Here is a 23,190-nt window from a genome sequence, read left to right on the forward strand (position 1 = left end):
TCCTCTGCATGCCCCTCTCGCCTGGCAGGGCTCTGCCTGCTGTCCCGCGGCCCTGGGAGCTCTCTGCCTTCTCCAGACAGGGAGAAGATTCGTGCCGTGGGAGGGGAGAAGGGGTGCTCCGGCCGAGTGGAGGTGTGGCACCGCGGCTCCTGGGGGACGGTGTGTGACGACTCTTGGGACATGCGGGATGCCGAGGTGGCATGCAGGCAGCTGGGCTGTGGCCCTGCGGTGTCTGCCCTGGCCGAGGCTGCATTTGGGGAGGGGAGCGGCCCCATCTGGCTGGAGCAGGTGGAGTGCCGGGGGACAGAGCCATCTCTGCAGGACTGCTGGGCCCGGCCTGGGGACAGCGGTGCCTGCCGCCATAAGGAGGACGCGGCCCTGATCTGCTCAGGTGAGCGGCAGGGCTGCGACACCTCGAAGAGCAGGGACACCTCACAATTTCCTCCATTGGCTGCCATCATGGCTCCAGAGCTCCTGAGAGCAAGGCCATCCCTGCAGAGCAGGAGAGCCTTTTGCCGAGTGGGCAGCAGCTTCGGTGGGGCTGGATGTCCTCCAGCTTCTGCCCGCAGGGCCCTGCAGCCCCCAGGGGCACCTCCCGGGCTGCCGGCTCTGTCCCTGCTCTGGGCCCTGCGCTCCTTCCTGGCCATGCTCACCAGTCGTGCAGGAGGGGCGATTTGGGTGGGATGTGGCAGGGATGTCTGCACATGCACACGTGCGCACACACACACACACACGGTGTGTCAGAGAGGAGGCTCCCTGGTACCTGCACCCCCACCCTCTCAGCCCAGCTCTCCTTCTCCCCCTCTGCAGATGCACCCAGGACGGCAGCACCAACCCCTCCAGCAGGTAACCCGTCCTCCCCACCAGCGCTGGGTCTTCTTGGGGCCAGGCTGTGACCCACAGCCGGAGGGAAGGGGCTCCTTGCTGGGCTGTGAAACTCCCAGGAGGAGGCAGCGGGGTAGCGGTGGGGCGGGAGGCTGGGGAGGGCTGTCATTCACCCAGTCAGGTGGGAGCTTCCCCATCCCTCATCCCCTGAAACCCGGTACGTAATGGGGGTCAGGACTGGGGTGTGCCGGCCCCTCACCTCTCCCAGGCCTGGTGCTGCCCTTTCTGTGTTCCTGCCATGCAGATCCCACGTGGGGCCGTCTGACCGGCAGCGGGAGAGTCTCCTTTCCCGTCATCATGTGCATCATCCTGGGAGCCCTTGTCTGCCTGCTCCTGGCCCTCCTGGCCGGGCAAGTGCGAAGCGCCAGGGCTGGGCGCAGAGGTGGGTCCCTTCCCAGGGGAAGATGCCTGCTGGCAAGGCCAGGGGTGCCATGGGGTGTCAGTGAGTGGGAGAGGCAGAGCTGGGGGGACAAGAGTGTGTGCTCTCTGCGGGATCCCATCCCCTCTCTGACCATCCCTGGGCCAGCCCTGCCTCTGTCCACAGGCTCTGAGAGAGCTCAGGAGCCCTTCCCTGAGGCCGTGTACGAGGAGATCGGTTCCAGCCCAGCATGGCAGAAGCAGGCAAGGTTCAGCGGCTCAGGTTGGTGTGCGTCCCTCATTGAGGACACATCTACAGTGCTCTTTCCCCTGGCTGCCACCCAGGGTTGACCCCTGCAGCCCCCTAACCCATGGTTCGTGCGGTTGTGGGGCTGTTGGATCTGTGTGGGGAGCACCCATGTCCTGGGCCCAGGAGAGAAGCTTTCTCCCCACCTGCCCTGCGCGTCCCATTTGGGGACAGCCCCTCTCTGCCTGCCCCTGCACCCTGGGGGACACCTGAGGGGTGAGGGAAGGGGCTGTCCCAGGGCAGCTCTGGCAGGCCCTTGGAGATGGGCTTTGTCCCAGGGCAGCAGGGTGAGTCCTGAGCCCTCGTCCCCGTGCAGCCGTGGCTCTGTGGGTCCCACGTCCCCAGCAGCACTGAGCACAAGCTGGGTCAGCAGAGCGCACTCCCCTCACACCCGCTGGGCCTCTCTCCAGGCTCCTATTCAGAGGGGTCCCTGAGCAAGCTGCAGCCGTACCCCGGGGACAGTGAGGAGGAGGATGATCCATGGCCAGCACCAGGTAATGGGGGGCAGGAAGGGGTGGATGTCTCCTCCCTGCAGACATATGATGGACAGCAGTGTCACTGAGTGTCACCCTCGGAGCTGGGAGGTCTGGCGGGATCTCCTGTGGGGCTGCAAACACCGATGTCGGAGCCCCACGTCCCTGCGCATCCTCCCATCCTCTGCTCTGCAGAACGCATCTTCTCACTGACACCAGCTCTCCTCTCCTTTCAGATGTCCCTGTCCTGCCTGGAGGTGACCCAGCTGATGGCTATGATGATGCCAGGGAGGTTTCTGACCCTGGGGAGGGGGGGGGTCAGGAGGGGCAGGAAGACTGGGAAAAGCCCAGGGTGGCAGAGGAAGGATCTGGACCCACGCATACCCTTGGAGGTGAGAAGGAAAGAAAGTGCTGCTGGTTCCTGGGGTGGCATCCCTGGTGCTGGATGAATCACTGTCACACTGAGAGCCCAACGTGCTGGGATGGGGGAACCTGCCCCAGGAGTTTCTTCTGCGGTACAGTGGGTGGGAGAGGGAGCTGAACGTCTCAGGACTGGTGAGGAGAAGGGAGGAAGGTGATGTACAGCCCAGGAGAGGCACCCCATGGGGTGAACATGCAATGGCCTGCCTTGCTGCTTGCAGGGCCAAACCTGCTCTCCCAGAGAGGTGCTGGTGCCCCCGGAGCTGAGAGGGATGCCTGGTCCCTGTCCCCAGAGAGCACGGGCTATGACGATGCTGAAGAGGTGTCTGTGGCACATCCCCCTGAGGACACAGAGGCTGCGACACCAGAGCTCAGTGCACAACGGTCCCTGAGCCCTGGCCAGGAGAGCCCGTCCCTGCAGTGCAGCTGGGGGCAGCCAGGAGGGAGGAGAGGTCTGTGCAGCTGGGAGAGCCATGAGCACCAGGGAACCCTCTCCCTTTTCCCACGGGCAGCAGAATCTGCCAGGGGTTTCCTCGATTTTGATTCCCCTGTTTTTACACAGGAGCCCCCATATTGGTTCTTATTAAAAGCCTTTGACCAGAGCTCTGCTTGCCTGCCCAGGTGCTTTAGTGTCTCCCTGAGGGTTGTTGGAGGAAACCAGAGCCCAAAGACATGGCGGTGGGGAAGGGGCATGTCTCGGGTGGGTGTGTGGTGCAGGGCAGTGAGCTGAGCTCAGGTCCAGCACAGCTGCCCGCCTCTCTCCTGAGAGGGGGCTCCAAAGAGGCAGCGCACACAGCCCTCCTCACCCCACAGCCAGACCCTGGCTGGGCAGGGCAGGCCCACAGTGCCTGCAGAGGACCAGAGGCTCCAGCTCCAGCCTTTCCCTGAGGCTGGGCATTCAGGGAAGAAGCCCCTTGGAGATGCTGGGGATGGAAGCCAGGATCTCCCACATGCAAAGTGGGCGCTCTGCCACTGAGCTACACCCTCTGGAGCCTTCCCAGCAGGAGACACTCTCCTCCCATGAGGGGTCTGTGACAAGCACAGCCCCGTTGTCCCCTGGGTGCCCAGGGACCCTCTGCAGCAAACAGCACTTGAGCCCTCCTGAGATGGGGGAAGTCCGCACTGCCTCTCCCCTGGGGCCTGATCCTGGCACAGGGCTGCACTGCAGAGCACTGCCCCTCCAGCGTCTCTGAAGAGCGATGGGGCAGAAGGAGGCTCTGGCTGCAGGTGCTGCTCCCACGCTCTGGCCCCCTCCAGGGCCAACGGAGAGGAGAACACTCCTGAGCCTCCTCTGCCCCCCAGGGCAAGGGCAACCCCCCTGTGTGCCACATCTGTGCGCAGCGGCACAGGAGGAGAAGTACAACAGGGTGAGGGACATGCCCTCCCTGGGGTGAGGTGCCCCCAGGCTCTGATGGATCCCCAAGGTGTGCGATGGGGCAACATGGGGGCAGAAAGCTCACATGCCCTCATCCATCTAGCGGGCCTCCTCCTGCACCCCTCTGCCCCGCAGCATCCCTGGAGGTGGGGTGAAGGGCAGGTGTCCATCTCCATGGGGCTGATGCCCAGAGAGGAGCATATTGGTGTGTTACCAGTCATTGGAGCAGGGGGGCAAAGGGGGCCAAGAAATTCTGCTCAGGACAGCATGTGGCTAAACAATAGCGATGGCCATGCACTCCGGTGGGTGATCCTCAGCGTGCCTTTGTCAGCTGTCCTGGGCACATCAGAGGTCTCACTGCAACACCCCCCCGGGGGAAGGATGCTGCCATTCAGGCCGCAGCTCCAGGGAGTGCCTCTCCCTGGGACTATGGGTCCAGTGGCCCCTGCTCTGGGAACTGAAGACAAGGTGCAGGAGGCGCCTGAGGAGGGGAACAGACTCTGCACCCTTGAGCATGACAAAGAGGAGAGGAATTGGGTCGTGCAGAGACCCCGCAGAGGACACATCCCAATCCTGTGGAGCAGGGAAGGAGGCACAGCTGGAGACCATCCCAAAGCAGCCCTGAGTGGAGAGTCCTGCCCAGGGGGAGGCTGGGGACTTGTGGGGCTGGAGGAAGGCTCCTTCTAAGCCGCAGATGTGCAGGTCCAGGGCAGGGACGGTGCTCTGGCAAGAGGTGAAGGAGCAAGCAGGGCTGGGGCAGGCTGGAAGGCGGCAGACGGGCTCTGCAAAAAGCAGAGGGAGAAAAATCACTGCTGAAGCCCAGGGCTGAACCAGGCACCTTTAGATCTTCAGTCTAATGCTCTCCCAGCTGAGCTCCTTCAGCCCTGCCCCAGCAGCCCTTGTCCCTGGGCCACCCCTGCCGGGCCCCAGGCTGACACAGACGAGGAGTGCTCCTCAGGGAGGTTCCCAGGGAAAAGCTGTGCCCAGCCCCGGACAGAGGGGACCGGGCCCCTCCCAGCCTCCAAGCCCAGGTGGGCTCCAGCTTTGGTGGAGGCCATGTTACGCTGGGCGTGCCAAGATGTGTGTGGGCCTCGTACAAAAGGGACAGGAGTGAAGGTAAGTGGGCAGGCCAGGCAAGTGCAACTGCAAAGGCTGAGGGTCAAAGAAGCATAGGACCGATGGAAGACCTTATCACCTGGAAAGCCTCCTCCCACACTTTTTTCCCTTGCTGAACTTTGCTGCTTCCTTCCCAGCTCCTCTCCCTCCTTCCCCCTGACCATTGCAGGGTGATGGGGAAAGGGGGTCCTGGTCAGTCCATACCAATTCCTCTCTGCTGCTCCTTCCTTCTACCACTTTTCCCATGGGGTCCCTCTTACAGGCTACAGTCTTTTGAGATAAACCTGCTACAGCATGGGCTCTCCTCAAGCTGAAATTCTTTCAGGAAATATCCAACCTCTCCAGTGTTGGGTCCTCCACCAAGTGCAGGGATTACCTCCTCCGCTGTGCTCCTCTCCTTAGGCTGCAGGGAAATACCTGCTCTACTGTGGTATTCTCCACAGGCTGCAGGAGACCATCTGCTCTGGCACCTGGAGCACCTCCTCTCCCTCCTTCTTCACTCACCCTGGTGTTTTCAGGGCTGTTTCTCACACTGGTTTTTCCCTCACTCCTCTCCCACTCGAGCCCTTGTGTCCTTTCTTAAATACACTCTCACAGAGGTTCCACCATCCTCGTTGATGGGCTCAGTTTTGGCCAGCGGTGGGTTTCTTTTGGAGCTGTCTGGAACCAGCTCTGTCTGGCACGGAAGCAGCCCCTGGTCTCTTCTCACAGAGGCCCATGCCTTCAGCCCACCACTACCAAACCCTGGAGACGGACACCAATTCCACAAGCCCTGGCTCTGCACCACAAACACTCTGGTGTGAGTCCTCACCCCGCATGGTCACACGGTACAAGCTGCACTCCGAGGATTTTCCCTCCTGGGCACTTTCCAGCCCAGCCCAGCTCCCTCCAAGCTCTGCCACCTCCCCTGCCCTCTCTCCATCCCAGCCCAGTCTGCGCTGGCCCAACAGCAGAGCCTGCCCCAGGGTGCTGCAGAGCTCTGGGCACTCACTCCACAGCCACAGCCCCTCTGAAGGGCACCGCAGCTGCTGGGGGGCAGAGGAGGGTCAGCCCCAGAGATGGGGGGCATTTGGGCACAAGGCAAAGGCAGTCAGTGGGCCCCTGTGTCCTCCTCCCCAGGATATTCTGAGGGGTCTGCAGCCCCTCTGTGCCATCCCCTCTCCCCAGCCCAGTACAACAGCCCTGGCCCTGGGGACCCTCAGGCAGCTCCTGCCGCCCCAGTGACAGAGTGGCACTGGGACAGCCTGCCCCAGGCTGCTGCAGCCAGAAAGGTCTTCTCATCTCCCGTTTATTCAGCCCTGCTGCTGATGGGTCTCAGAAAAGGAAGTGTTAGCTGGTTCATGTATTTTATTTAAACAAACAGAGAGACTGACTCTTCATTTACACAACTTTTTTCTGTCACGCAAGAAAGGTGGATACTTACTGAGGAGGGGATGAATAAGGAAAGCTTGACTTGTCACAGCAGGTGCTGGGAATCCTTTGCAGAGGAAGGTACACAGTCCATGGCTGCTGAAAAATGTCCAATCAGTTTCCTCAGGGCATCCTTGAGCTCCTAGTTCCTCATGCTGTAGATGAGGGGGTTCACTGCTGGAGGCACCACCGAGTACAGAAATGACACCACTAGATTCAGGAATGAAGAGGAGATGGAGGGAGGCTTCAGGTAGGAAAACACGCCAGTGGTGATAAAGAGGGAAACCATGGCCAGGTGAGGGAGGCACGTGGAAAAGGCTCTCTGTCTTCCCTGCTGTGAGGGGATCCTCATCACAGCCCTGAAGATCTGCACATAGGACACCACAATGAAAACAAAACAGAGAAAAGCAAAAAAGATACTAAAAGAAAGAAGCCCAACTTCTCTGAGGTAGTCTGATTTTGAGCAGGAGAGCTTGAGGATCTGGGGGATTTCACAGAAGAACTGGTCCACAGCATTTCCTTGGCAGAGAGGTATTGAAAATGTATTGTCTGTGTGCAGCAGAGCATGGAGAAAGCCACTGCCCCAGGCAGCTGCTGCCATGTGGACACAAGCTCTGCTGCCCAGGAGGGACCCATAGTGCAGGGGTTTGCAGATGGCAACATAGTGGTCGTAGGCCATGACTGTCAGAAGATAAAACTCTGCTGACATCAAGGTGAGAAATAGAAAGAGCTGTGCAACACATCCCGAGAAGGAGATGGCCCTGGTGTCGCAGAGGGAGTTGGCCATGGCTTTGGGCAGAGTGGTGGAGATGCAGCCCAGGTCGAGGAGGGCGAGGTTGAGGAGGAAGAAGTACATGGGGGTGTGGAGGCGGTGGTCACAGGCTACGGCAGTGATGATGAGGCCATTGCCCAGGAGGGCAGCCAGGTAGATGCTCAGGAAGAGGCAGAAGTGCAAGAGCTGCAGCTCCCGCGTGTCTGCGAATGCCAGGAGGAGGAAGTGGGTGATGGAGCTGCCGTTGGACATCGCATCCCTTTGTTCCCGAGGTCCTGCCAAAGGAGGAAAGCACACTCACAAGTCAGGACAGCTCTGAGCAAATCCCTTCCCGTTGCCTGCCCTTCCAAACCCAAGCCCCGAAAACACACTTTGCCTGTGTCCTTTTTTCCAGGAGCTTTCTGCATTGCCCTTGTTGGAGCTCATTGTTGCTGGCCAAGTGTGCCGTGAGGAGCAGAGCTCTGCTTGTGGGCTCCCAAGGAGTCATCCCTGCTGCACAGCAGCGGGGATTTGGGAAAGGGGTGACAGCTTCTGCCATTCACTAGTTACCTCATCTGTAATCCACTTGTAACGCAGAGGAGCTGCTCAGCATATTCCTGCAGGAAAACCTCAAGGAAACTCCTGGTTGTCCTCAAACTGCAGTGACATGAGCAGAGCCATCTCACTCCTCAGCCTTGTTGGGGGGGAAAGACCACGTAGCTCTTGTCTCACTCCCCTCTGATCCCCTGCAGAGGGAAAGGGAGAAGAGGGAGAAAAAGGAATAAAGTCTCATGTGTTGGGATACAGACAGTTTGATAGACCAGTAACGGGAAAGAAAATAACAATCATTACAAAAGAATATAGGAAACCACAAGTGATGCAGCACAATTGCTCTACCCCCCGATGCCCATCCCGAGCAGCGAACACGGATTCCTGCCGCCCGGCCAACCCCCATTTCTATACTGAGCAGCACCAGCCCAAGGCATTTTAATGCCCTCTCTGGTGGTTTTGGTGCTGAGCTCATGAAGCTCAGACACAGGGGAAGCTGATGAAACCTCTCCAGAAGTCAACGTCAGATGCAAACTCCAAAGTTTCTTGGAGCGTTAATGGGTCCCACTGAGGGCCATTACTGCCAAAGGCTCCTGGGGGCTCATTCGAGGGAAAACTGGAGGCAGTGAGGGTAGGTAGGCAAAGGCAATGGAGAGGTGTCTCTGACGCTGGCTAATGCTGAATGTGTGAGAGAAAGGCAAAGGGACAAGCCCTGGCCTCCAGCCCCTGGGAAGGGAGGTCCTGCCCCACAAGCACAGCTCAGGGCTCTTCCTGGGGCATTGTGATGGGAGGACGTGCCATGCCAAGGGCAGAAAGACAGAATGACGGCTCCCGGGTGGGGAAGAGGAGGCGCTAAGGCCCTAGTGCTGTAAGGATAAGGTGTCTTCTGGTAGCCTTGGTGGCACAGACACCAGCCACAGCCAAGAGGAGAAAGACATAAGCAGTGTTGGGGGCTTTCAGCCTTGCCAACTCCCTTGATCGTCTCCACTACAGGCTGTGGCTAGAGAGATGCCTTGCAGAAAATTACCTGGGGGTGTTGGTCAACTGCCGGCTGAATGTGAGCCAGCAGTGTGCCCAGGTGGCCAAGAAGGCCAACAGCATCCTGGCCTGTATCAGGAACAGTGTGGTGAGCAGGAGTAGGGAAGTGACTGTCCCCCTGGAGTCGGCACTGGTGAGGCCCCACCTGGAGTACTGTGTCCAGTTTTGGGCCCCTCACCACAAAAAAAGACATTGAGGTGCTGGAGCGGGTCCATGGAAGGGCAAAGGAGCTGGTGAGGGATTTGGAGGATAAATCTTATGAGGAGTGGCTGAGGGAGCTGGGATTGTTTAGCCTGGAGAAATGGAGGCTGAGGATATTTGGAAAAAATTTTACACTGAAGCGGTTATTAAGCATTGGAACAGGCTGCCCAGAAAGTGGTTGAGGCACCACCTCTGGAGGTATTTAAAAAATGGGCAGACATAGTGCTTAGAGCTATGGTTTAGTGATGGTTTTTGTCAGAGTTAGGTTGGTGTTTGGACTAGGTGATCTGAAAGGTCCCTTCTGTTGCATGAAAATGGGCCAAGTGGTTTTGGCAGAAGATAAACCCCCTTGTGTTCTAACACTCCTCACCGAGGTGGGGGACCAGGTGCAGCTGGGTTTAAATTCGGAGTGATGCCCAATCCAGCACTATCAGTCCAATCGCGTTTAATATGTATTAAACTGTTACGATTTGGACACACTGATAGTGGACTGCACCTTCAGTCTAGTCATGCTCCTGAACTAGCACGGCCACTTTTTAGTCTTTGGTCGTGTTCAGTGAGAAACCGAAACGTCCAGCTACTGAAACACTGCAGTTTATTTAAACAACAGGTATATAGGATTGACGGTGATAAATACACTGTCTGCAAAGCACGTGCAAATAACGATATTGTTAAATATACAAAAGGCACAATGAAGTTATATACAATACAGCCTGGCTATAAATGTAGGAGAGAGATTCTCTACAGAGATTTCTAAGTTTCCCAAGGAAACACTTGATATGATCTGTCTTACCCAAAGGCATCCCTATGGCGGGGAAGAAAAGCTCAGCCAATCGACAGTTCCCGGAAGTTAGTGATGGAATTCTCCTGACTTGTTCGCGATGGTGTCTTCCCCGATATCCCCCCTCTCTCGGGCTATTTTTATACTATTTATTTTATCTTCAAAGTGGAGTTTGAGTGACTTTAGTCATAAATTCTTTTATTATGATTGGTGTACTCAAGGAGGAGTGGTCGCACCTTGGGGGCGGGTAGCCTCTGGGATGGAGGTGTGTTTCGGTACGTTGTAATGAGCAAAGTTCGCACAAAGGACAAAATTTCATCAAAATTTGATGAAATGTTGGCTCAGGTAGCGAGTAGGCCGCTTATCTGTTTCGTAGTAAGCAAGTAGGCAGCTTATCTGTTCCGTAGTGCTATCTCGTTCCCATATCTGCTATTCGTCACAAGGCAAGGCCACGGAACAATAATATAAGACGGGCAGACATAGTGCTTAGAGATATGGTGTAGTGATGGCTTTTGTCAGAGGTAGGTTGATGGTTGGACTAGGTGATCTGAAAGGTCCCTCCCAACCAAGCCAATTCTATGATTCTATTAACGTTTCGTTCCCTTTTCCACTCTTCTTCCACTCTCAAGTTCTTCTCTTGGATCATCCTCATCTCCTCCCATACAAAGAGCCAACTCTTTCACCGTTTCCTTGTTGGCCCTTCCCTTGGCGTTTCTGAGTTTGTGACAGTGGCACTTTCCACCTTCCTCATGACATCCATGACACTAGTAACCCCTTTTCTTACCTCTGCTGTCCTACAGCTACTCAAGTTGTCTTAGAGGAACCATGAATCAGCATGAGCCATCTGCACATGCAATTTAAATGCTGACGTGCTGGAGCTTCAGTGCACAGGGACCTTGAGACACCTGGGGACGTGGCCAACAGAAACCTCCTCAAGTTTTTCAAGAAGGAGGAAAATTGGGACAGGACCAGCTGAGGAGTGAGTCTGAGGAGAGAGGCCTGGGCATTTTGAGGGATGCCATATGAGCCTCTGGTAAAGGCTCAGCACCATTAAGGCCGGCTGCATATGGGGTGGTGTTAGTAGGACAGTGGCCATCCAAAGAAGGGGAGTTATTGTCCCCCTTGACTCAGCACTGGTGTGGCCACGTCTGCCCTCATAGTATCCCAGAATGGTTTGGGTTTGAAGGGGCCTTGAAAGGTCATCTAGTCCAATCCCTGTTTTTTAGGGACATCTGCGACTCGATCAGGATGCTCAAAGCCCCACCCTACCTGACCCTGAACACCGCCAACGATGGGGAATCCACAGCTTCTCTGGGCAACCTTTTCCAGTGTCTCACCACCCTCATTGTGAAAAATTTCTTCCCTATGTCCAGTCTAAATCTACACTCTTTCAGTGTAAAGCCATTGCCCCTTGTACTGTCATTACTGGCCCTGCTAAAATCTCTCTCTCTTTCTCTGTTTTAAGCCTCCCTCATGCATTGAAAGGCTGAAAGAACGTCTCCTTGGAACTTTTTTGTTTCCACATTCAACAACTTCAACTCTCTCAGTTTCTCTTCCTAGGAGAGATCTTCTGTTCCCTCCAATGATTGTTGGTGATCCATCTCTTGACGCGCTCTTACAGCTTTGGACGTGAGGCATGTGGTGAGGGTTTCAGCTTTTGCGTTAGTGTTCAGGGAAGGGCTACAGATGAGAGCTGCAGGTGAAGGATTAGGGTTAGGGTCCAGGCAAAGGCTTAGGGGCAGCTGCGTCGTGCCGAGTCTGAGGGGCAAGAGTGTGGAAGGCACTCAGCGTGTATGGGCCCTGGTGGTGAGCAGAGGGAAAGCTCATGTGGTGATGAGCAAAAGCATCCCCATTTCAATAAGCTGGGGATTAGCACTGGGCCCCTTGGCTTGGCAGGGCACATCCAGGGGACTACAGCACACAGGATGTCTCTGCCTCCTTTCTTTGTCACCCTGAAATCACTGCCTCTGGTTCTCTGCTCTACTCAGCCCCCAGGGAGGCACGCTTCCATTTCCTGAAGCAGCTTCGTCACCCACAGCCCTCAGCAGACCCTGCTGAACCTCCAAGGCTCTTTATTCCTGCGAGAGCCCTCCATACTGCGTGACTTTCTCCTGGGAACTCGTTAACGTGAAGGAACTGTAATGAGTTTATTCTTGCATCTCAATTCACCGTATGGTTGCAAGGGGACTTTGAGCAGACTCTGTCTCCAAGGAAGAGTTTGGCTAGAGTTTGCTGGAGAAGAAAAGTTTTGTTTAACAAGCACATAATGTCACATGGGCAGGGACATCGCTAGAGACATGAGTTGGTGACAAGGCTCTGGGATGGAAATTTGGCCAAGAATAAGGCAAAGGTTACTTAATCTGCCACACTCTCTCTTTAGCCAACTCACTAACTGTGCGTATATTTAGAATTTCCTATCAATCTCTCCAACGTATTCCTTTATATTAGTCGTTTGAGGAAGGTGGAGCTTATTGGAGGCTTGGACTTGGCATATAGTGGAGGAATGCATTGGGTTTCTGTAATTAATTGGTATCATTTTGTCCTTCTGGCTGTTCAAATTGAATAAGAATCCCTTGTCTATTTACAGCCAAGTCTGCGGGGGAATCGGGCAGGAATTGGTGCAAAGGAGCTGTGAACATTCAGCTGCAGACTCAGCGCACAAGTCTGATGTAGGAAAAGAATGCAAGTCCCAGGCAGCCCCAAGAGAAACGGTGGGGAGGAGGAGGTGGGGGGGCAAGTTGTCCATACAGTGGGGGACCTCGAGGAGATGGCAGTTGCTAACTCTCCGGTCCTCCTTAGGAGACACCTCTGGTTCAGTATCAGTTGGAGAAAGCTGCAAGCATTTCCTCTGGAAAAATAAAAAGACTAATGAAAAGCCCTTTCCAAACGAAAAATTACCTTTTTATTAAGTGCTTCTTGAAACCTTCCACTTTAAGTAGACTCCTGAGACCTCTCCACTGAGCTGTACCAGGCTAGAAGCCCTGAAGAAAATCATGGAAGAGCTGTGGCTCCTTAGGGCTTTCTGCACTTTAACGAGCCCCATGGGGCATTTGCTGCTGAGCCCAGGAATGCCAGATACTGAGAGGAGCTTGAACAACCTGTGCAGGAATTCAAGTCTGAAGCAAACGCCAAAGTGTCTTGGAGGATTAATTGTCCCCACTGAGGGCCATGACAGACCAAGCCTCCCCATGGATTTGTTCGAGCAGGCAACTGGAGGCTGTGATTACAGGGAGGCAAAGGCACTGTGCAGGTGGAGCTGATGCTGAGTAAAGCCATGATGTATTTTATCCTGCCAAGCGGCCAGCCCTGGGAAGGGGGATCCTGTCCCTCACACTGGCTCAGGGCTCCTCCTGGGGCAGTGAGGTGTGGGGTGTGCAATGCTGAGTGAAGGACAACGGCACCACACCTCCCGGCCTTCCTGGGGGGTGCGAGGAAGCAGTGAGGCCCCGGTTCCATGAGATTAAGGTGTCTCCTTTCAGGCCTTGGTAGCAAAGACAACAGCCACAGCCAAGGGGACAAAGACCTGCAGGCTGTGGACACCCAACCTCTTTCCTCCCCTTGCTCCCACTGGGGCATCTCCTCGCCTTTCCTGACAGCTCTTCTTCCTCCCTGCCTGTTCCTTGGAACACCCAGCGTTGCGCTGATCCAGGCTCCCTCTGGGTGACCTCAGGAGTCACAGCACTGTCCTTCATGGGACATTTCTTTCTCCTCATGTCCAGTCTCGTTGTGAATGTGGATTTGGGATCCTGCCCAACTTTGAGGGGGCAGCAATTTAAGATTTAGTAACACGGGGTTAAGTCGTATGATTCTAACAATACTTCACCATTTGCCAGTTCTCAAAGTGATTTATCAAAATTTGCTATAACCAACACAGTGACATATTTAAAGATTCAAAAAAGGAAAGGTTCACCGGACATGTACGACAGTTTCCTGAATCAAATCAGACACTCGCAACCACAAGACTTACAACAGTTTCCTAAATCGAGTTGCACACACAGAAAGTCACTGAGGTGACCATCTCTGTGCAGGTAAGTCCGCACTGCGGAAGGGAATCATGGCAAAAAGGGCCAGCGAGGGGCTCCTTTGTGGGCTTTCTGAAGTGAGGAAAAGCGGCCAGCCTTTGCTGGAAACCGGCCCCTCGTGGGTGGTCTGCTGAGGAGGTGTGGGCAGAGCCAGCACCACGGGCGGCAGATCTAAAGGAGGCGTACTCGCTGGGACCACTTCCCCCCTCATAAAAGAAGCCTTTTGGGAGCACAGCGACCTGGTCACTGCGCACTGAGTAAGCACGCAGCGCATGGGCATCACCCAGGGCATCACCGGGGAGCACCACAACAAGGCGGTCATCACCCTCTCGGATGGAGTTTAGCTCTGGTCTCCACCCGGCAGAAGGTCGTGCTCTCAACCTTAGCCAGGATGGATGTGGGAACCCAGAGAGAGCTCCCACAGGAACATACAGCCGTCCAGGTCACAGGCTGCAGGGGGTGCCAGAGCCTTTCACTGGTAACGCGGGGCAGCTGTAACAGCTGCTGTGTGCCTTGTGAACAGGTGAACCATCTGCTCAGCCTGGTGGCAGAGCTGTGAGAGGAAGTCAAAAGGTTAAGGAGCATTAGGGAGGCTGAACAAGACACAGACTGGTGGAGCCAGGCTCTGCCCTCCTTGAAACAGAAGCAGGAGCACCTACCAGAAAGTCATCGGGATCCAGGGACCCCTGTATCCTGCCCTGTCAGGCAGAAGGCAGAAGCCTAAATGCAAAGAGTGAATGGAGGGAAATTCATGGTCAGGGCAGCAGGCGAACTCCCTCCTTGCCCACCTTGTCCCCCACCCCGGTACCTCTGAAGAACAGATATGAGGTTCTGGTTGAGGAAGGCCAGTCAAATGAGGATGTGGATGATGGGCAGTCCACACCAGAGATGTCTCCACAGTCAGAATGGTGTACCGCCCGTATCACAACCACAACCCCAAGGAAGAAAAGAAGGGTTATGGTCGTTGGTGACTCCTTCCTGAGGAGACCAGAGGGTCCAATATGCCGGGTAGACCCTCCTCATAGAGAATGCTGTCTTCCTGGAGCCCGGGTGAAGGACATCACCAGGAAACTTCCTCGCTTGATACAGTCCTCAGCCTATTACCCATTACTGATCCTCCTTGTAGGTGGAGAGGAAGCTGCGACTCATAGACCAAGAGCAATCAAGGGGGACTTCAGGGCCTTGGGAAGGTTGGTGAGGGAATCTGGGACACGGGTTATTTTTTCCTCACTCCTTCCAGTTGCAGGCAGTGACATTGGAAGAAACAGACGGATCCAGTCTATTAATCCATGGCTCCATGGCTGGTGTCACCACCACAATTTCATTTTTGTCGACAATGGGATGGCCTACACGGCACCGGGCTTGCTGGCATCACCTGGGAGACACCTTTCTCAAAGGGGGAAGAGGGTCTTTGCTCAAGAGATTGTGGGGCTGATCGACAGGGCTTTAAACTAGAGGTGAAGGGGGAGGGGGATGATAATATCAGGCTTGTCTGTGACCAGCTGTGGGATAACACGTCAGGGTTAGAGGGATGGGGCACTAGTAAGGACCTTCAACCTGTTTCCCGGGGGCATGCTGGGAACACTGCATCATAGTCAAAGTCTTACAGAGACGAGCCAGGGGCTTCCGAGGTAGTTGGAGTCAACAGGGAAACACCCATGAAACACCTCAAGGTGATCTCCTCTAAGAAGGTAACACAGGCAACAGCCCAGCTGAAGTGCCTCTACACAAACGTACGCAACATGGGTAACAAACAGGAGGAGTTGGAAACTACCATGCTGCTGGAAAGCTATGACCTAGTGGCCATTACTGAAACCTGGTGGGACGAATCCTATGGCTGGAGTGTGGCTATCAATGGCTACAAGCTGTTGAGGAAGGAGGGGCAGAGGTGTTGCCCTCTCTGTTAAGCAAGGGATAGAGTGTGAAGAGATGTCCCTAAAGAGCAGCCAAGAGGAAGTCAAAAGCTTATGGGTAGGCATTAGAGACCGAGGCAACAAGGGGAACCTGGTGGTTGGTGTCTACTACAGGCCACCTGATCAAGGGGAACCTGCTGATGAAGCCTTCTTCCTGCAGCTACAGGAGGCATCGCGCTCGAAGGCCCTCGTCTTGCTGGGGGATTCAACCACCCTGACACCCGCTGGAAAAGTAACACGGTGAGCCGTAGACAATCCAGGAGGTTCCTGGAGTGCCTCGACGATAACTTCCTAAGACAGGAAATAGACAGCCCTGCCCGAGGGGATGCCATACTGGACCTGACAGTCACCAATGCGAGTGAGCTCATTGGGGATGTCAAGATTGGAGGCAGCCTGGTGTGCAGTGACCACGCACTGGTGGAGTTCACAGTGCTAAGGGATACGTGTCAGACAAGGAGTGTAGTCAGGACCTTGAATTTTAGGAAAGCAAACCTCCGGATCATCGTAGAGTTAGTCAATAGGACCCCCTGGGAAATGGTCCTCAGGGACAAGGGGGCAGAAGAGAGCTGGCAGATCTTCAAGGACGCTTTCCATAGAGCACAAGGACTCTCGATTCCCAGGTGTCAGAAATCAAGCAAGAAAGGGAAGAGACCAGCATGGCTGAGTTGGGACCTGCTGGTCAAAGCAGAAAAGGAAGGTTAAAGAAAGCGTGCCCTCCCTGATGACTGAGAATGGCAAACTGGTAACAACAGACGAGGAGAAGGCTGAGGTTCTCAACAATTTTTTGCCTTAGTCTTCACTGGCAGCCTCTCTCCTCACACCTCCCAAGTTGAAGGACTTCAAGACGGGGACCTGGGGGACAAAGTCCCTCCCACTGTAAGTGAAGACAAAGTTTGTGACCACCTGAGGAACCTGAACATACACAAGTCCATGGGGCCTGATGCACCCCAGAGCCCTGAGGGAATTGGCTGATGTAGTTGCCAAGACACTCTCCATGATGTTGGAAAAGTCATGGCAGTGAGGTAAAGTTGGATTTGATGGGAGGACTGTTCGGTGGATAAGGAACTGGCTGAAGGGTCGCATCCAGAGGTGGTCATCCAGCGGTCAACGGCTCGATGTCCAGATGCAGAGGGGTAGCAAGTGGTGTCCCTCGGGGATCTGTCTTGGGACAGGTGCTGTTTAATATCTTCATCAATGATTTAGACAGTGGGATCAAGTGCACCCTCAGCAAGTTTGCCGATGACACCAAGCGGAGTGGTGTGGTTGACATGCCAGAGGGACAGGATGTCATCCAGAGGGACCTGGGGTTGTTCAACAGCAAAAATTTCTATAGGTACACATAGGTAAGAAGACTAGGGAAGGTGTGGGCCCCCTCCAAAAGGAAACGGGGGAGCTGGTGACAAGTGATATGGAGAAGGCCGAGGTTCTCAACGACTTCTTTTCCTCAGTCTTCACAGGCAAGGGCTCCAGCCACACTCCCGGAGTCACAGAAGACAATGGCAGGGGTTGGACAGAACTGCCCATCGTAAGTGAAGATCAGGTTCATGACCATCTGATGAACCTGAGAGTGAACAAGTCCATGGGACCTGATGGGATACACCCACGGGTACCAAAGGAACTGGTGCATGAGGTTGCTAAACCGCTCTCTATTATATTCCAAAAGTCATGGCAGTCTGGTGAAGTCCCCACTGACTGGAAAAGAGGAAACATAATCCCCATTTTCAAAAAGGGAAAGAAGGAGGAACCAGGGAACTCTAGGCCAGTCAGTCTCACCTCTGTGCCTGGTAAGATTATGGAGCAGATCCTCCTGGAGGCGCTGCTGAGGCAGAAGAATAATGAAGAGGTGGTTGGTACAATCAACATGGCTTCACCAAGGGAAAATCGTGCCTGACAAACCTGGTGGCCTCCTATGAGAAGGTCGCAACATCAATAGACAAGGGGAGAGCAACTGACGTCATTTACCTGGACCTGAGCAAAGCCTTTGACACTGTCCCGCATGACATCCTGGTCTCCAAGCTGATAAAATATGGGCTTGATGGACTGACAATTCAGTGGATAAAGAACTGGCTTGACGGCTGCACCCTAGGAGTGGCTGTCAATGGGTCCATGTCCAAGTGGAGGCCAGTGACAAGTGGAGTCCCTCAAGGATCAGTACTGGGACCGGTCTTGTTTAACATCTTCGTCAGCGACATGGACAGTGGCGTAGAGTGCACCCTCAGCAAGTTTGCCGACGACACCAAGCTGTGTGGGGCGGCTGACAGGCTGGAGGGAAGGGATGCCATCCAGAGGGACCTTGACAGGCTGGAGAGGTGGGCCCATGCCAACCTCATGAAGTTCAACAAGACCAAGTGCAAGGCCCTCCATCTGGGTCGGGCCAATCCCAAGCACCGATATAGGCTGGGCAGTGACTGGCTTGAGACCGGCCCTGAAGAAAAGGACTTGGGGGCGCTGGTAGATGAGAAGCTGCACATGAGCCATCAGCATGCACTAGCAGCCCAGAAAGCCAATCGTCTCCTGGGCTGCATCAGGAGAAGTGTGGCCAGCAGGTTGAGGGAGGTGATTCTCCCCCTCTACTCCACTCTCGTGAGACCCCACCTGGAGTACTGCATCCAGTTCTGGAGCCCCTACTACAAGAGAGATATGGGCGTGCTGGAACACGTCCAGAGAAGGGCCACAAGGATAATCAGAGGGCTGGAGCACCTCTCCTATGAGGACAGACTGAGAGAGCTGGGCTTGTTCATTCTGGAGAAAAGAAGGCTCTGAGGAGACCTTCTAGTGGCCTACCAGTATCTTAAGGGGGCCTACAAGAAAGCTGGTGAGGGACTTTTTAGGATGTCGGGTAATGGTAGGACTAGAGGGAATGGATTAAAACTGGAGACGGGACTATTCAGACTGGACGTCAGGAAGAAGTTCTTTACCAGGAGGGTGGTAAGACACTGGAACGGGTTACCCAGAGAGGTGGTGGAAGGCCTGGATGGGGCTCTGAGCAACCTGATCTAGTGGAAGATGCCCCTGCCCATGGCAGGGGGGTTGGAACTAGATGATCTTTAAGTTCCCTTACAACCCTCAAAATTCCATCATTCTGTGATTCCATGATTCAGCGTGGAGAAGAGAAGGCTCCAGGGAGACCTGATAGCGGCCTTCCAGTACCCGAAGGGGGCCTACAAGAAAGCGGGGGAGGGGCTGTTTGCAAGGGCATGTAGCGATGAGGGGCAATGGTTTTAAACTAGAGCAGAGCGGGTTTAGATTAGACATTTGGAAGAAGTTCTTTACCAGCAGGGTGGTGAGACACTGGCCCAGGTTGCCCAGAGAGGGGGTGGAGGCCCCATCCCTGGAGACATTCAAGGCCAGGCTTGATGAGGCTCTGAGCAACCTGATCTAGTTGAAGATGTCCCTGCTGACTGCAGGGGGGTGGGACTAGATGGCCTTTAGAGGTCCCTTCCAACCCAACACATTCTATGATTCTAAACAGGCATAAAAGTTAACCAATATAGCTAAGATATATCCCTTTTTGCCAAAAGTAGTGCATTATTGGTACCAAATGATCTTTGAAACCTCAAAAGCAGGTGTTTCTATACATCTCCACAACTGTGTAGAAAAACTTCTTTAGCTGCCATTGCAGACTTCTAAAGTTAGAAGTGAATCTCACCCTGGGAGTCTAGAGTAAAACTGAAGGTCAACTGAAAATGTTGTATCAAAACAAAGTCGGCGGCACTCAATACAGCAAAGGGAAAATGTAAAGACCTCAGATTCAAATTCACAGTCTCTATGAGAGCTAACACCACGTGAAGATTTAGTTTTACAGATATCTGGAAAAATACACAAAAATAAAAGGGCATTAAAAAAGCAGCAGGAAAGACCTGATGAGAATTAGCAGAGACACACATTAGTAGTCTCTCCGGTTTAGCTAACCAATGGGGAAATCAGAGGAAATGGGAGTAGAGAAAAAAATTCAAGCTAAGCCAACTAGAAGGTTTTTAGGAATTCTTAAGACATTCAGAGCCTAAACAAAAGCGCCACATTCAGTTGGAGAAATTGACAGGAAAGGAAGTAAGAGAAAAGCAGAGGTTTCCATAACCTCAGACAGAATTGCCACATCCCACAGAAGTGTCTGTGTGACTGGAAAAGTAAGGCTGCTGGAAGAGTGGGTGCATATTGTACGGAGGGCGCTGCATTAGGAGGAGCGTGGGTCACCCACACCAGGGGAGCTGTCATCTCACTCCACTGAAACCTGGAGTGGCCACCTCGGGGCTCGTGTGCCCGTCACTGGGGCTTCCTGTTCTAGACAAGTGGGGAGGAATGGAGAGTGTTCAGAGAAGCTCTGCCAATATGGGATTCATGGCCTCAAGCACACGCCCCGTGAGGGGAGGCTGAGGGTCCTGGTCTCCTTTCAGCCTGGTGAAGTGGGGGCTTAGAGCGTCACAGTCATAACCTGTAACTGCTTGAAGGGTGGTTTCAGAGATGCTGGAGCTTTTCTTCATGGTGGAAAAAAAAGCAGGAGAAAGGAAGGATGCCACAAAGTTTGGATTGGGAGGTTGAGACCAGAAATGACCAGAAGAAACTGTCACCCCGAGGGCAGTGCTGTGGTAAAAGAGGACACCCAGGGGGTGGCTGGACCAGCCCATGGCTTTGTCTTTCCAGGAACAGCCAGGGAGGATGGAGAGATATCAGCCAGGGTAGTGAGATATTGGGGTGAAATCAAAAACACAATTGGGTGCCTTCAAAGAAAGAGGTGCAGGTATGGGACACTGAAGGAGCAACACCTTCAGGTTTGCTCAGCATCAGAGCCACCTTTAATTTCCCTTTACCTACCTGTCATTATTGCCTCCAGTTTTGTGCTCTAACGAGCCCCTGGGGAGGCTTTGTTGGTAATGGTCCTCAGTGGGACCCATTAACACTCCAAGAAACCTTGGAGTTTACATATGGGTTTCTCTTCTTGAGAAGTTTCCTCAGTGTCTGAGGTTCAGGGACTCCACCCCAAACCCACCCGAGGGGTCATTAAAATGCCTTGGGCTGCTCCTCTGGTGCTGAGCTGGGCCGGGCTCTTGGGACAAAGGAAGCTGATGTGAAGCAGGCAGCAGGGCTGAGGGCGCTGCCTGCAGGCACCGAGGATGGGACCATCAATGCAGAGAGAGCGTGAAGGCAGTCGTGATGGGGAGGAGAGCTGAGAGCTCACTGTGGGAGAAAGCTTCCCAGCCCTCTGCCCGGTAAGTGTGAGGCTGCAGGGCAATGCCGCTGCCGATCCTGAAGGGTTCTCATAAAGCTGTCGTAGCCCACAGCCTGTGTGATCTTTCTCTGGTGTAGAGGAGGAGAAGGGTGTGCTGCAGAGCAGGGCTTCCCTGCAGCACCGTCAGAGGGACAGGACACGGTGGCTGCCTTCTCCTGGGGATGGTTGCAGGGGCATGAAGGCGGGTGTGCAGCCAGGGGTGCCCAGGGCTGTCCTTCAGAGCAGGGTCCCGGTGCTTCAGGGGAACTCTGCCTCCTGCCAGTGCCAACTCTAACCCTGCCCAGTGAGCTTCTGCCCTCAAGGACGTGGGATCCAGGGCAGCAGCTGCCTCATCTGTGGCCATAGCTGCAGCAGAAGGGACTCTCCTGAGCACCCTCTGTCCCTCCCTGGCCTTGTTTCCCTTGGCAGAAGCATCGGGGCATTTCTCCTTGCTTCTCCACCCGTCCCTGCTGCTGCTGCTGTTGCTCTTGTTTTCAGTCTCTCTGGGGTGGGGGCTTCATCAGCAGCTCAGCCACTGACCCTGCAGGTCCTGCCATGCAGATGTGTCCCTGGTGCCCAAGACCTCTTCTAACCTCTGGGTCTCTAGGCAATGCAGTCCATGGGGTGGGGATAACGTTAACTCTTCACAAAGGGCACCCCATCTTCTGGGCATCCAAAAGCTGACAGCTCTTCCCTGGGGAGGGGAGTTTGGAGATCTGCACTTTGGAACTGGACTCCTCTGCTCTCCGTGGGATCATCCTCCAGACCAAAGCGGGGCTGGCAAAAAGCAGCTGAGAGCAGGACGGATGGAGAGACCAGCTCTCCTCCTTCTGCACTAAGGGTCTGTCCTATTGCCTCCCAGGACTCTCACAATAGCACTTGTAGGGTAGCAGAAATGCCAGGGATTTCTACCTTCAAACATGACTCCTCAAGTGGGCCAGGGGTAACAGGATCAAAATACACAAAACAACCCCCCCAGCTCTGTTCTGCAGCCAGGGGACCTGGGAGTGACAGTGGTCAAAAGCTCTTTTATATCATAGTGAGATTTAACCTGCGATCACTCCTGGTTCCCATCTCCTAGGACGTTACTGTGACAAATGCAACAGGTTGTGCCCAGAGGTATTTGTCCTCACTCTTCACTGCTGTTTCCTTCTTGGACAGGCCCCCATGTGCAGAGGGAGATGATGTCCAATGGCAGCTCCGTCACTCACTTCCTCCTCCTGGCATTCGCAGACACGCGGGAGCTGCAGCTCTTGCACTTCTGGCTCTTCCTGGGCATCTACCTGGCTGCCCTCCTGGGCAATGGCCTCATCATCACTGCCGTAGCCTGTGACCACCGCCTCCACACCCCCATGTACTTCTTCCTCCTCAACCTCGCCCTCCTCGACCTGGGCTGCATCTCCACCACTCTGCCCAAAGCCATGGCCAACTCCCTCTGCGACACCAGGGCCATCTCCTACTCGGGATGTGTTGCACAGCTCTTTCTATTTCTGACCTTGATGTCAGCAGAGTTTTATCTTCTGACAGTCATGGCCTACGACCACTATGTTGCCATCTGCAAACCCCTGCACTATGGGTCCCTCCTGGGCAGCAGAGCTTGTGTCCACATGGCAGCAGCTGCCTGGGGCAGTGGCTTTCTCCATGCTCTGCTGCACACAGCTAATACATTTTCAATATCTCTCTGCCAAGGCAATGGCCTAGACCAGTTCTTCTGTGAAATCCCCCAGATCCTCAAGCTCTCCTGCACAGACTCGGACTACCTCAGGGAAGTTGGGCTTATTGTGTTTGGTGCCTGTTTATTTTTTACGTGTTTTGTTTTCATTGTGGTGTCCTATGTGCAGATCTTCAGGGCTGTGCTGAGGATGCCCTCACAGCAGGGACGACACAAAGCCTTTTCCACGTGCCTCCCTCACCTGGTCATTGTCTCACTGTTTATCAGTACTTCATTTTTTTCCTACTTGAAGACCCCCTCCATCACCTCGCCTGTTCTCGACCTAGTGCTGTCAATTCTGTACTCGGTGTTGCCTCCAGCAGTGAACCCCCTCATCTACAGCATGAGGAACCAGGAGCTCAAGGATGCCCTGAGGAAACTGACTGGACATTTTTTCATCAGCCATAGACTGTGTACCTTCCTCTGCAAAGGATTCCCGTATCTGTTGTGACAAGCATTCACTATTCCTCCCCTCCTCCTTAACTTTTCACCTCTCATCTGTGACGCAAAACATATATGTAAACGAAGAGTTAGTCTCTCTGTGTGTTTAAATAAAATACATGAACCAGCTAACACTTCTTTTTCTGAGACCCATCAGCAGCAGGGCTGAATAAACGGGAGATGAGAGGACCTTTCTGGCTGCAGCAGCCTGGGGCAGGCTGTCCCAGTGCCACT

At 54.5% G+C, this 23,190-nt stretch overlaps 3 protein-coding genes across 3 annotated transcripts in view; 2 read left to right on the forward strand and 1 right to left on the reverse strand.

The window, feature by feature from the left end:
- The window catches only part of LOC141736646 (scavenger receptor cysteine-rich type 1 protein M130-like), a 66,274-nt gene extending 64,569 nt beyond the window's left edge, over positions 1–1,705 (forward strand). Inside the window, exons 10-13 of the mRNA XM_074571190.1 lie at positions 77–391; positions 811–846; positions 1,130–1,267; positions 1,430–1,705. Coding sequence (XP_074427291.1) covers positions 77–391; positions 811–846; positions 1,130–1,267; positions 1,430–1,593 — 653 coding nt within the window. The 3' untranslated portion in view covers positions 1,594–1,705. The remainder of the gene's footprint in view (positions 1–76; positions 392–810; positions 847–1,129; positions 1,268–1,429) is intronic.
- Positions 1,706–6,485: 4,780 nt separating this feature from the next.
- LOC141736666 (olfactory receptor 14J1-like) lies at positions 6,486–7,367 on the reverse strand. Its single transcript, XM_074571219.1, has one exon. The coding sequence runs from the start codon at positions 7,365–7,367 to the stop codon at positions 6,486–6,488; it is 882 nt and encodes a 293-aa protein (XP_074427320.1).
- Positions 7,368–13,621: 6,254 nt separating this feature from the next.
- Positions 13,622–22,966, forward strand: LOC141736686 (olfactory receptor 14A16-like). Its single transcript, XM_074571244.1, has 2 exons — positions 13,622–13,691; positions 21,966–22,966. The coding sequence occupies exon 2, from the start codon at positions 21,986–21,988 to the stop codon at positions 22,964–22,966; it is 981 nt and encodes a 326-aa protein (XP_074427345.1). The 5' UTR covers positions 13,622–13,691; positions 21,966–21,985.
- The last annotated feature ends 224 nt before the right edge of the window (positions 22,967–23,190 follow it).

This window comes from Larus michahellis, assembly GCF_964199755.1.
Source record: "Larus michahellis chromosome W unlocalized genomic scaffold, bLarMic1.1 SUPER_W_unloc_1, whole genome shotgun sequence".
Classification (NCBI taxonomy): domain Eukaryota; kingdom Metazoa; phylum Chordata; class Aves; order Charadriiformes; family Laridae; genus Larus; species Larus michahellis.

Bases quoted from the DNA above. Each gene is read 5' to 3' on its own strand.
- LOC141736666 (XM_074571219.1), bottom strand. From the start codon at position 7,367: ATGTCCAACGGCAGCTCCATCACCCACTTCCTCCTCCTGGCATTCGCA.
- LOC141736686 (XM_074571244.1), top strand. From the start codon at position 21,986: ATGATGTCCAATGGCAGCTCCGTCACTCACTTCCTCCTCCTGGCATTC.